The following is an 11,678-nucleotide window of genomic DNA, read 5'->3' as shown; positions in this document are numbered from 1 at the left end:
GCATGAAGCAAAAATCAAATCATTGACTGAGTACCTTCAGAATGTTGAGCAAAAGAAAAGGCAGTTGGAGGAATCTGTGGACTCCCTTAATGAAGAATTAGTCCAGCTGCGAGCACAAGGTATGTTAATTCCATATTAGGCAATGTGTATATTTCTTTGAACTATTCATGTGTGTTTGGGGGATATTCCCTTCATACTAATAAATTGGAACCCCAGGAATTTCTTTTACTCAGCATTCTTTTCAGTCACCTTTGAATTTTGGCTAGCCAGTCTTGAACTACCTTTCTCTTCATTGTCTACACAAATTTTATTATTGTAATCTCTGCTGGAACTTTTCTATTCTTTTTTTTCCCTCTGCTCAGAGAAAGTCCATGAAATGGAAAAAGAGCATCTAAACAAGGTTCAGACTGCAAATGAAGTTAAGGTGAGTTCATTTTTATATCATAATCTTAATTTTTAATACATTGTTGTTCATTTTTGACTTTTTTTATTTTTTAAAAAAACTCTATTTTAGCAAGCTGTTGAACAACAGATACAAAGCCATAGAGAAACTCATCAAAAACAAATTAGTAGTCTGAGAGATGAAGTTGATGCTAAAGAAAAGCTTATTACTGATCTTCAAGAGTAAGTTTTTGATTTTTTCATTTTAATATATTTGCTTAGAAATTTACAATTTAATTTCAATGAAAGCATATTTAGAGAGATTCAATAGGGAAAATAGGGTAGTCTTTATGTAGATAAATACATGGATAGACACAGGCATCTATAACTTTTTCTCTGGATTTTTAAGTTTTACTTAAACGCAGAAATAAAACCTGCAAGTAGAATCTTTTCCTGAAATATACATGTTTATGATTCAACCATTATATAAGCTCTGAGTGAAAAATTTTGAAATTTCTAAATTATTTTCATTTTAAAATAGAGTGGTGGAATTACTCAATTTTCTTTCTATAAGTCTTAAGAAAAATCCTGAGACAATGTAAACAAAAATTATTTTTTTGAAATTGCAGACAGACAGAAGTTATGTGGAAACTATTGTCCTTATATTCTACTGTTTAAGCATATCTAAAACATTGTTAGATGTGTCAAAAAGATCAGTTACAGGAATAATTGACTTTTTTAAAAAATATGGAGCCACATAGTAAAAGAGAAATCCTAATTTGTATATTAGGGAAAAAAATTAACTGAAATTTTGAAAAGTCTTAACACTTTCCTGAGGCTTTCTTGACATATTTTATAAAACTGATATTACTAGGGGCGGCTAGGTGGCACAGTGGATAGAGCACCGGCCCTGGAGTCAGGAGTACTTGAGTTCAAATCCAGCCTCGGACATTTAACAATTACCTAGCTGTGTGACCTTGGGCAAGCCACTTAACCCCATTTGCGTTGCAAAAACCTTAAAAAAAAAACTAATATTACTTATATCTTTTGTTTTCAATAGCCAGAATCAGAAAATGATGCTAGAGCAGGAACGCCTGAGAGTTGAACATGAGAAGTTGAAAGCCACAGATCAAGAAAAGAGCAGGAAACTTCATGAACTTACGTGAGTGAGAATTTTAGCAAAGGCTAACATAGACTGAATTGCGGTAAAGAGACCCTGGGCCCAGCCTCAGGCAACAGGTAAACTGAGGTCCAAGAGACTACAGGTATTGCAGACTTTGTCTTTGATTTCCTACACCTGGAAAGCAAGAGGGAGCTTCCCTGACCTTGGCTCCTGCTTCTAGATGCAACTCACTGAGGAGAGAAGTTTTTGTTTACTTAATAATTCACTGGGCAGCTGATGGGGTAAATTTGATGATTCATTAAGTCATCTAGGACTCTGCAACTGACAGTTTTTATTCTGGAAAGCTCACATCACTAGCCCTACAGTTTTCTTCTCTGTCTTGTAAGAGAATAGATTAACTGTCTCAGAGATTTAGTTTAAAAACCATTTCTAGAGTATGTTATTATGACAAGCCCAGCCCCAGGCCCCTGCATCTCTTGTAGCTGTGCTACTATACAAACATGACTTCTCATAATAAATACCCTAAGGCAGGTAAAATCCTGGAGTGCTTTCTGATTCATCAAAAGAAACTTAGGTTTATGTTGAGTATGATTTTAGTGAAAGATATATTTATCATTCTAATTCTCTTATAATTTAATATTTGCTTAACTCCTAATTAACTACCTCATTCCACAACCATTGTTGTAATTCTAGACCATTTAAATCAGTTCCAGTTGTTGGCTCTTTTAGTTTACCTTATCAAGCTAAATTTTATCTCTTTCCACTATCAAAGCATTGCACTTTCTTTGGAAATAATGCTCTATATGTCCCACAAGAGTCTTGAGCATCAAATAAGTATTACTGTTAAACCGTAAGAATTTTTTTCGCTATTCCTTTTACATAAAGTCAGATTGTGTTGAACTAGAAGATAAAAATGGCATGTCTGCATTCATATCTATATGTTTTATTTTTTTAATTCCTTATTTTTAGTGTTATGCAAGACAGGCGAGAACAAGCAAGGCAAGACCTGAAGGGTTTAGAAGAGACTGTGGTAAGAAAATTTAAAATTTTGGATTTTCCCACTTATCCAAAATATGAAATATTAAGTTGTAATAATGTTTTTCATTCAAAACAAAAAAAATTTAGACTTTACCAGACGTATTTTGGATTTTACACTAATCCAAAATATGAAATATGAAGTTGTAAAAATGTTTTTTTATTTAAGGCAAAAGAACTTCAGACTTTGCACAACCTTCGGAAGCTCTTTGTTCAAGACCTGGCCACAAGAGTTAAAAAGGTAATTTACTGTTAATATTTAATGATATTTAATTTTATCTGTAAATTTCACTCTCATTTCTTTAGTTTATCTTAAATAATTATATATGTTTGAATGTTGAAGTGATTCGTTATCTTTTTGTTCTCAGAGTGCAGAGATTGATTCTGATGATACTGGAGGTAGTGCTGCCCAAAAGCAAAAAATCTCCTTTCTTGAGAATAATCTTGAGCAGCTCACTAAAGTACACAAACAGGTAATAATGGATATAGAATGATTTGTAGAAATGCCAATTATTTGGAAGAATTCATAAGTCTGTCTGTTAAACAAAGACTTTCTAGTTCCTGTGGTCTAGAATTCCATGAGACATATTTTCAGACCCGGAGTCTTTTTGTAGCTTCAGTATATAAATGAACCCCCAAGAACTTTAGAAGATTTAAGAGAAGGCTAATGAATTGTGATCTTTTATTAGTAGTCTCCCTCCCTGGGTGCCCCTGATAGGTCCTCCATTCTCAGTTTCCCTTCTGCTCAACCCCTAGTTCCCTAATCAGCACATAAAACTTTCCAGTTTAACCAAGATTTAGTTCCTCAGTAAAAGTGTCATCGAAATGAGATGGTGTTACTTTATTAAAGCAAATATATTTGTGTACTTAAAGAGTTCTGTCACTTTTGAGATCATTTTTTGCTAGTTTTTTCTTTTTAAATCTGACATTGGTGTGGGAATTGCCCAATGAGGAAACCCTCCATTCCAGCCAAGCCACACCTGCTCAACATCCCCCTCTGAGAGACTAGAGTGGGCCTCCAGCCCAGAGAGGTTAAGGAATTTGACCAGGGTCACCCAAGATGTACTCCAAGCATCAGCTGAGGCCAGCTCTCTATCCACTGTTTTAGATTGGGGATAATGAGTTTTGGGGTTCAGCTGAATAGGAAAAAGTCACCAGCAAGTGACCGATTTGGGTTTTCAGACCCCATAGCCAAAGGGCTCTTCCTCCTACATCTTCAGTTACTTTGGGAGAAACTTATACTCAACTGTGACTGTGCTCATTTCCTCTTTCTCTGAATGGAGATCAGGAGTAGATTTATATGAATGTGATCAAATGAAATGTGGTTATAATATTCTAAAGAGCAAATCTTTAACTTTGACTTACCCTCAGTTGGTACGCGATAATGCAGATCTTCGCTGTGAGCTTCCAAAATTGGAAAAACGACTTAGAGCTACAGCTGAGAGAGTTAAAGCTTTGGAGTCTGCTCTGAAAGAAGCCAAAGAAAATGCCTCTCGGGATCGTAAACGGTATCAGCAAGAGGTCGATCGGATCAAGGAAGCAGTCAGGTCAAAGAACATGGCCAGGAGGGGACACTCAGCACAGATTGGTTAGTAGAACATGGAAAAAGCTTCTGCTCTTTTTTAAACCAAACGACTCTCATTTAAACAAATAGTAACAGGAGAAATATTTTTAGAATTTTGACTTAATCTTCAAAATATTAATCAAAAGCCTTTTTCATTTACAAATGGAAACTGCATTTCTGTGCTTATAGTCTTTCTTCAGAGTGTACTAGGTAGTATATAAAAAAACTATAAACCAGAACCAGACATTCTAGAAGTGAATACTGCTTACAATAATATCAAATGACAAAAGTGAAGCCAAATGCAAATAATCAAACTTTAACAAAGCAAGATGACTTCATTCTCATTATTTCTATGATCCTCTTATAGAATTAAATTATTTTGCTTATCAACATGAAAAAGTATAGTTTTTTTAATAAATTGGTTAAATCAGTATTGTGTTCATGTTACTAAATCATTAGTTCTTGAATTTAAATTTCTTTAAAAACAATTTAAATGAAATGAAATTAAAATATATTTATTTGATGGTTACCTTAGTTTGTGAATTTCATAATGCTTTCCTCTAATAGACTTTCTCTTGATTTCTAAATATATGTGTGTGTAGATTTTATTTTTAATTTTATTAATTTAGAAATTCCCTTCAAAGTATATATAGTGGAAACCTATTTCTGCCTTTTCCTACCATGTGATTTTTGTCTAGTTCCTCACATACTCCTCTATAGGGAATCCATCTTTCTTGGTGGAGCGCTTTCTTTATAATATGAGGGCAGCAATATAGCTTTCAAGCTGTTGTTCTATATTTTTATTCATTATCCTTGTTAATGATATGCCACATTTTTTTAGAACTTTTTCAATTAACAAGCATTTGTTTTTTTCTCTTTCCGTTGGAAATAAAAATAGAAAATAAAATCCTTCTAACAAATAGGCATAGACAGTATAAACAAATTCTCATATTGGCCATGTCTCAAAAATGTGTATTTTATTCTGCATTTAGTCCATCACTCCTTAAGGCCTCTTTTATGCCAGAAATGTTTAAGGCTTTGTTTTCACAGCTATCAATAAATAGGCTTGAAGCTACATCATAATGTAAATAAGTAAATCTACTATTCAAAAGCAGTATATTTGGAAAATGTGTACAGACAGAACACTGGCTTCCAGGAGTTAAGGTTTGGTATTAAAAGTGAAAGCTTTGTGTGGCTCCTCTAAATATCCTGGAGAGATAGACAGAGTGTAGAAAAGAGGGTCCAGTTCAGAACTTTAAAAACTTGGAAAGGGAAGAGGACCCAACCGAGAGAAAAATAAGTAAAAAAGAAAACCAGTGCTGTGCATTGTCCTGAGGAACTGGGAGAGCTGACTGTTTCACAGAGAAGGATTCCAGGGTCAGAGAGAACAGGCCTGAAAGTCATTTCAGTGGGGGGGGGGGGGGGGGGGGGGGGGTGGAGCCACACTATCAGGTGCTAAGAATTGAATAGAAAAACAAACACAAATGTAAAGAAGGGCACAACCAGTTTAAGGGGTGGGAGGTGAGTGTGGACTAAAAAAAGATGACTCCCTTATCACCCAACTCCAAAGCCTTGTATAGATCTGCACATTCATTGAAGCAGTAGCCAAAGAAATTTTTAGTTCACACACAGGAACCCCTTATATCCAGAGGCTCAGCAGACTGTTAAGAAGGCCCCCACAGAAAAGCTGTGGTGTATTTTTTTGAAATAGTGTGTCTATGTATCTATGTCTGGTTGTTACACAGACAGACAAGAGACAGAAGGGGAGAAGTGAGTGGTATTAAGGAGCTATGGTTTAATCCACATGGATGCAAATATTAAAGATGCTATAGATTTTTGAGGTAGTATTCATCTATTTACGGAGTCCAAAATAGTGCATAAATAGATGTGAAGAGCTTATCTGATTCTTGTTTTAATTCGGGACTTTTTCTTTTACATATAGTAGTAGAGCTCTTTTTCCCCCAGCCTAAACTTTTAAAGTCATAAAGGTTACCCAAGAAATGAAGTTATGATATGTATTGATGGAAGAAAAATCATACTGATTTGATTGCTTTAAAAAATTATGAACAGTGTTATTCAAAAGCCATCTCTTACTTTTATTTAGCTAAGCCCATCCGTCCTGGACAGCATCCAGCTGCTTCTCCAACTCATCCAAGTGCAATTCGTGGAGGTGGCGCATTTACTCAGAATAGCCAGCCTGTGGCAGTTCGTGGTGGTGGAGGCAGACAAGATAAAGTGTAAGCATTTGTACTTGCATATTTTCTAATTTTTTTTTTTTATACTTTGCCCATTTAGGGATTAAAGAAAAGTAGGAAAAACTTAATTGAGATACTTGATTTTAAATGTTTTTAATAACTTTCTGAAGCCTTATTAGAATTAAGATTCCTCAATAAATTGTAATTTATGTTACTGGTAAGGCATATTTGGGTTATGGATTTTATTTTTTTGAAGTATTTTTTAATGTAATAGCTAGACTTTGTGTCCTGGCCAGGTAATCAGTAATTAGATGTTAATTCAGAGAGCAGATAACATTTCATGATTAGTTACTTAGAATATAAAAATACATAGTTTATTGTTGAAGACCCTTGATGTTGCCCTCATGGACCCAGGTAGAAGTGATCTGTTTCCTTGATCTCTCACAAAACTGCTGTCTTAAGCATCTACCATCATCTGGCTTGTCTTTCAGTTATTTGTCTACAGATTTAGATTCTTTTACTATATTAAGTAGTCCTTGAGAGGAAGACTTGTCTTCTCTAATTTTTTCTCCACAGCCCACTTCCCATTTTGACTTTTTTCCTTTCCCACTCATTCAGCCTTTTGTCAAGTTGGGTCAGTTCCACCTCCATAATCTCTCAGATGGACCTCTTTATTCCCACTGTCGTTGTCACATTTGAATATTTGTAGTAACCTCTGTTCTATTGTCCTTTCTCTCAAACCATCCTTTGTGCTACTGATAGAACCAATCTGTATATGAGGAAAATTAGCTGCTTCTCTTTCTACAACCCTTCAGTGAGTTCCTATTGTCTGCCCATTCAAGTTCAGATTCTGTAACCTAGCCTTCCAAACCTTTTCCATTTCAGGAGGTGTCCTTCCTATCCTGCCTCATCATACACTATTCTCTGTTTGTTTCATTTCCCTTAGACATCCTGTACCATCCTTTGTTCACAGATCTCAAGTCCTGAGGCCCATGGATGCAACAGTTAGATTTTATTTTATCTACCAGCAGAACCTGATTAGTGTGTGTGCATAGTAACCTGTATTAGAAAATAAAACAAAATGGTATGGAAATTCATCTGTTTAGAAAAATCAGTCAAAGCAGGATCTTTGAAATTATTTAGTCTCTTTTATAAAAGTGGAAACTGAGGCCTATGGATGTTAATTAACTTTCCTATAGGCATGCAATTTTAGATGAAATTCAATTGGTTGGCAGAGTCATTATCAGTTCTGTCTCCTGACTTCCTACCCAATATTTTTTTTTACTGTTTTTTGTTCTGTACCTTCATAATCTTTTTCTTAATATTATCGTTAAATGTAGCATGAATGCTTCAGTGGCATGTGATTGCACTTTGATGACTCCCATCATGACCAGTCATCAGCTCTCCAGTAAATGGCTAGTTTTCTGAGTTAGCTTGATCAAAAGATTTCAGCCAGCCTTCCAGACAAGCTCTGGGTCCTGGCCTTCTGCGCCCCACCCCTCCAACTGCCTGAAACTTCCAGGGAAGACTTCACCTGACCTGGGTAGAAGGAAGAATTCCAGTTTTAAATAGTCCTGATATTTGTTTGTTTTTATTTCTTGATCTCAATTATATACCAGCTTGTTGAACTCCATGTTAATTTAAATTTTTTCTGCTTCCTGTTTGGCTTGGGCCTTTGGAAGCCTTGGAGGTACTTGAAGTAAGACAGCCAGTCAGTTTTTGATGATGTACTGCTCCTTTTGAAGAATGGAAGAGGGATAAATTGTGTTTAAATGAGCTAGAATTTTGAACTTGGAATGCTGTGTAATGGCAGTTTTGCCACATGAGGGAGATAGAACCCTCTCTATACTTAGCTATATTGGCAACATGAGAAACTATTTTAAAAATACTGGATTTGTTTTAATGTTTATTCTTTATAGTGGTGATACCCACCCTGTCCCCTTAAAAATGCTGGTGTGACTGGAACAGTTAAAACCTATCCCTCTTCTCCCAGAAAAAAAACCATTCAAAATCCCACTGACAGTCATCATTATCATTGATTGTAAATTACTGATTATTGCTAAAGTATCTCAGGGCTCATTTTAGTACTTCTTCCTGGGTAAGGAACCCTACAGCACCTGAGAATGGTGATTAACATTTTTCCTCTTTCCACCTTTATAAGAGTCTCATTCTTTCATCTTTCCTTCCTCTTCTTTATTTCAATTTTCTCTTTTGCTCTTTTTGCACTCGAATATCTCTGAAGCAATTCTAAAAACTAAAAAGATTTTTAGATTTTATTATAGTTTTAAGCTTTGTGTAAAAGTAGTTATCATAGCTTTTAAAAGATTAGATTATTGATAAATTTTAATCTAACTTTTGAATTTGTATCACTCCATAATTACAATAGGAAATCAAGAATCATTTGTCCATTGAAATGCTCATTTTTCTTTGCTTTTTTTTCTCTTTCAGTTGTTGAAGATGACATGTTGTCGAGCAGAGAGAGAGCCTCATTCCATGACTATAATCTCTCCCCTCCAGGGATTAAAAGATTATAACTTTTTTAAATGTATAAATTATACCTGGCCTGTACAGCTATTTCCCACCCAGTTCATCTTGCAAATTCTGCTGATTCTCAGCACAACTAGAGTGCAATTTTGGCGTCTTGGAAAATTGACATGTCATTTCAGAGTGTGGCCCTCTGGGTTCATGACACAGATTGTCTTTTCATGTCTTAAATTTAGTCTGCACTGTGCCAAGTTGAATGTACTCTACAGGTTTAAAAAAAATTTTAGTTTCAGTTACCTTCCTTCTTTTGTGTGTGTGTTTTCTTGTTTTAAGAAACATCAAACAAGGTTGGAGTTTAGATTTGATATTTTAAGTTTTACCACTTTATAACACTATGTCTGTGACCCACTGTGTGTATCGGGGAAACACTTAAAGACTCCTGGAAATATCAGGGTTAAAATTTATTTATATGGTTTCTGAAGTGTAATTCTGAAAATCATTTATTTGGACACTGAAATCTTGAAGCTGTAGAACCAGACATTTCAGTTTCAACCAGGCTGCTTAACTGTTAATCTGATGAAATGCCTCTTGCCAGGTTACTTTAGTTAAATAAATATGATATATTAACAAGTAAACCTAAGTTTACACAAGAGAGTTGGTTTGGCAAAGGAACATTTTTATATGGTGTTCCTGATTCTAGACACAATATAGTTTGATGGGGTGAAAATATCCTGCTTCATTCCAGTTAGCCTACTAGCTAGCACAGAAATCTGACAGTTAATTTATCATCTCTAACATAGCAAAATGAACTAGAAGGGTCTAGAACTAAATTTAATTTCTTACTCTCACATTATCAGTACTATAAAGGACCTAAATTTAGCCTTTGGAAATTGAAAAAAAAATGTGAAGTAGCTTAAACAGCTAGATAAGTAAAATACACTGATGCACATAAAATAGTTCATTTTAGTTCATTTTGGTTGCCCATCCCCGAGGTGTGTTTTAAAACTTCTACACCCAGTTGTACACTATAATTTATTTCTGGTTTAGTCTAGAAATTTTGGGATGTTTACTCCAAACCTTTTATATTAAATGAATCTTTTCTTTTTTGCCTTGTTTGCAAGAGTCACTAGTATAATCGTGAAATAAAGTAATTTCTTTTCTTGGCTTTAGTCCATGATTTTCTAATTAGATCTAGCCTTTTTACCTATTATCCCAGTTCTTCCTCAGAAGATTGAAATGAATCAATAATTTCATTTAGAAAGTAATATCAGTGATATTGAAAAGAGATCTCAAATCTTTGCTTCTTCTAGGTATTTTAGCAGATTTTAGGGGGAAAGTCAGGATTTGGGAGCTATTAAGTATAGGAACTCTGAAGTTCTTTATTAGGATGTGGATGGCAAAATAATTTTTTTGCAAAATTTTATATACAATTATTTGTATTATGAAATTTGGAGCCATTGTCAGAAGTTTCAGACCCTAATTGGCTTATTTTTCTAGTTCCTTAACTACTGTAATTTCCACTTTTTATAACAATAATTTCAATTTAAAGAATAAGTTTATTTATTTATTTTCTTTTGGTGGCATCCAGAAATCCTTGCTGTTGCAGTCTGTAGCCCTTTAAAGGATTTATGTTGCTCTTAGGGCTGATCAAAAAAGAAGCACTCCAAAATACTAGATTAAATCTTTGTGTGCAGCAAGATAGGTAATTTTTACTAAGAGAAAATCCTGCAGCATTTGTGATAAAGACAGGAGTTTTCTAACTGAAAACATCTTTGTCATTACCTGCCTGATGGTTGCATCTGCTTAGACATTTGTATTTCACTTCTGACTGAATATTGACTTCCTTGGAACTAGACCTAAATGAAGCAGTTTTTTCCTCTTTTGTCTGTATATGGTAGTTTCCTTCCTGTAAGTAAAGTATCATGGGCATCGGTGCTGAGCATTGCTGTGTAACAGTGCAATTGTAACTAGCTAGCGTGTAGCTCAAAATATGCATTACCTTTTTATATCTTAATAATTTTTTAATTTCTAACTATAAACCTTTTGCAAAGTTTACCAAGAATTAAATAAAATTTTTAAAAGGAACCGCTCTTTGGTTCTGCTGCAGTAGGTCAGTGGAACAGAACATTTACTTTTTTGTAAATGAATGTTTTCAGCCTCTAGGACCCTGATGCAGTGCTAATTCATTTTGCAGTATCCCATTTTTGGAGTGGATTTTATTTTTTATGTTCCTCTGAATCGTCTTGTTAAATGGTTTAGAAGAAAAACTCAGTGATATAAAAGAATAATATTTATTCATAGTGATCAATTAAATTATTTGCATAATTTAAGATTACTGACTCACTACTGTGTGTAACTCTAAATTTGACATGAGATGACATAAGAGTCTAAATCTACCTGTGGAATACATTGGCTTAATTTCAGTGTGTGAAGATACATTCAAAGATAATTGGTTTGGGGAAGACGCCATATATAGTTTTAATTTAACCTGCATGCTGTAAATGTATTTGTGTTTAAATAAAGAGAGAGAAAAACACTAAAATTTAGTGACTTTATTAAAAATTTGAAATCAAGTATTCTGGTTCTATTAAGATCAAATTACTTTTCATATTGGAGGGCAGGGTGGCAGTTGTATATGAATTACTTGTTCTTTTTTTTGTTGTTTTTGCAAGGCAATGGGGTTAAGTGACTTGTCCAAGGTCACACACATTGTTAATATCTTTATATTCATTTCTAAGATTTTTATTGTAGTCTATATGGGTAGCAGATGTTAAATATCTTTAGTCTCAGGAATTATGAGTAGAAGTGGATCATGCTATCAATTTTTCCTTTTTTTTCTTTAGTACCCTTTCCATTATAAATTTTCATTGGGGTTTAACAATTCACTTTATTGAGT

The 11,678-nt window shown here is 34.3% G+C and overlaps 1 protein-coding gene across 3 annotated transcripts in view; it reads left to right on the top strand.

Annotated features, from left to right (window-relative positions):
* KIF5B (kinesin family member 5B) overlaps nt 1-9,083 on the top strand; it is a 52,329-nt gene extending 43,246 nt beyond the window's left edge. For all 3 annotated transcript variants that reach the window (XM_074193109.1, XM_074193107.1, XM_074193110.1), the window contains 10 exons: nt 2-119; nt 363-424; nt 515-624; nt 1,442-1,543; nt 2,474-2,534; nt 2,709-2,780; nt 2,908-3,012; nt 3,911-4,127; nt 6,208-6,340; nt 8,747-9,083. In XM_074193109.1, coding sequence (XP_074049210.1) covers nt 2-119; nt 363-424; nt 515-624; nt 1,442-1,543; nt 2,474-2,534; nt 2,709-2,780; nt 2,908-3,012; nt 3,911-4,127; nt 6,208-6,340; nt 8,747-8,753 — 987 coding nt within the window. In that variant the 3' untranslated portion in view covers nt 8,754-9,083. The remainder of the gene's footprint in view (nt 1; nt 120-362; nt 425-514; nt 625-1,441; nt 1,544-2,473; nt 2,535-2,708; nt 2,781-2,907; nt 3,013-3,910; nt 4,128-6,207; nt 6,341-8,746) is intronic.
* The last annotated feature ends 2,595 nt before the right edge of the window (nt 9,084-11,678 follow it).

Source organism: Macrotis lagotis, chromosome 7, assembly GCF_037893015.1.
Source record: "Macrotis lagotis isolate mMagLag1 chromosome 7, bilby.v1.9.chrom.fasta, whole genome shotgun sequence".
Classification (NCBI taxonomy): domain Eukaryota; kingdom Metazoa; phylum Chordata; class Mammalia; order Peramelemorphia; family Peramelidae; genus Macrotis; species Macrotis lagotis.
This window is presented reverse-complemented; position numbering and strand designations above follow the sequence as displayed.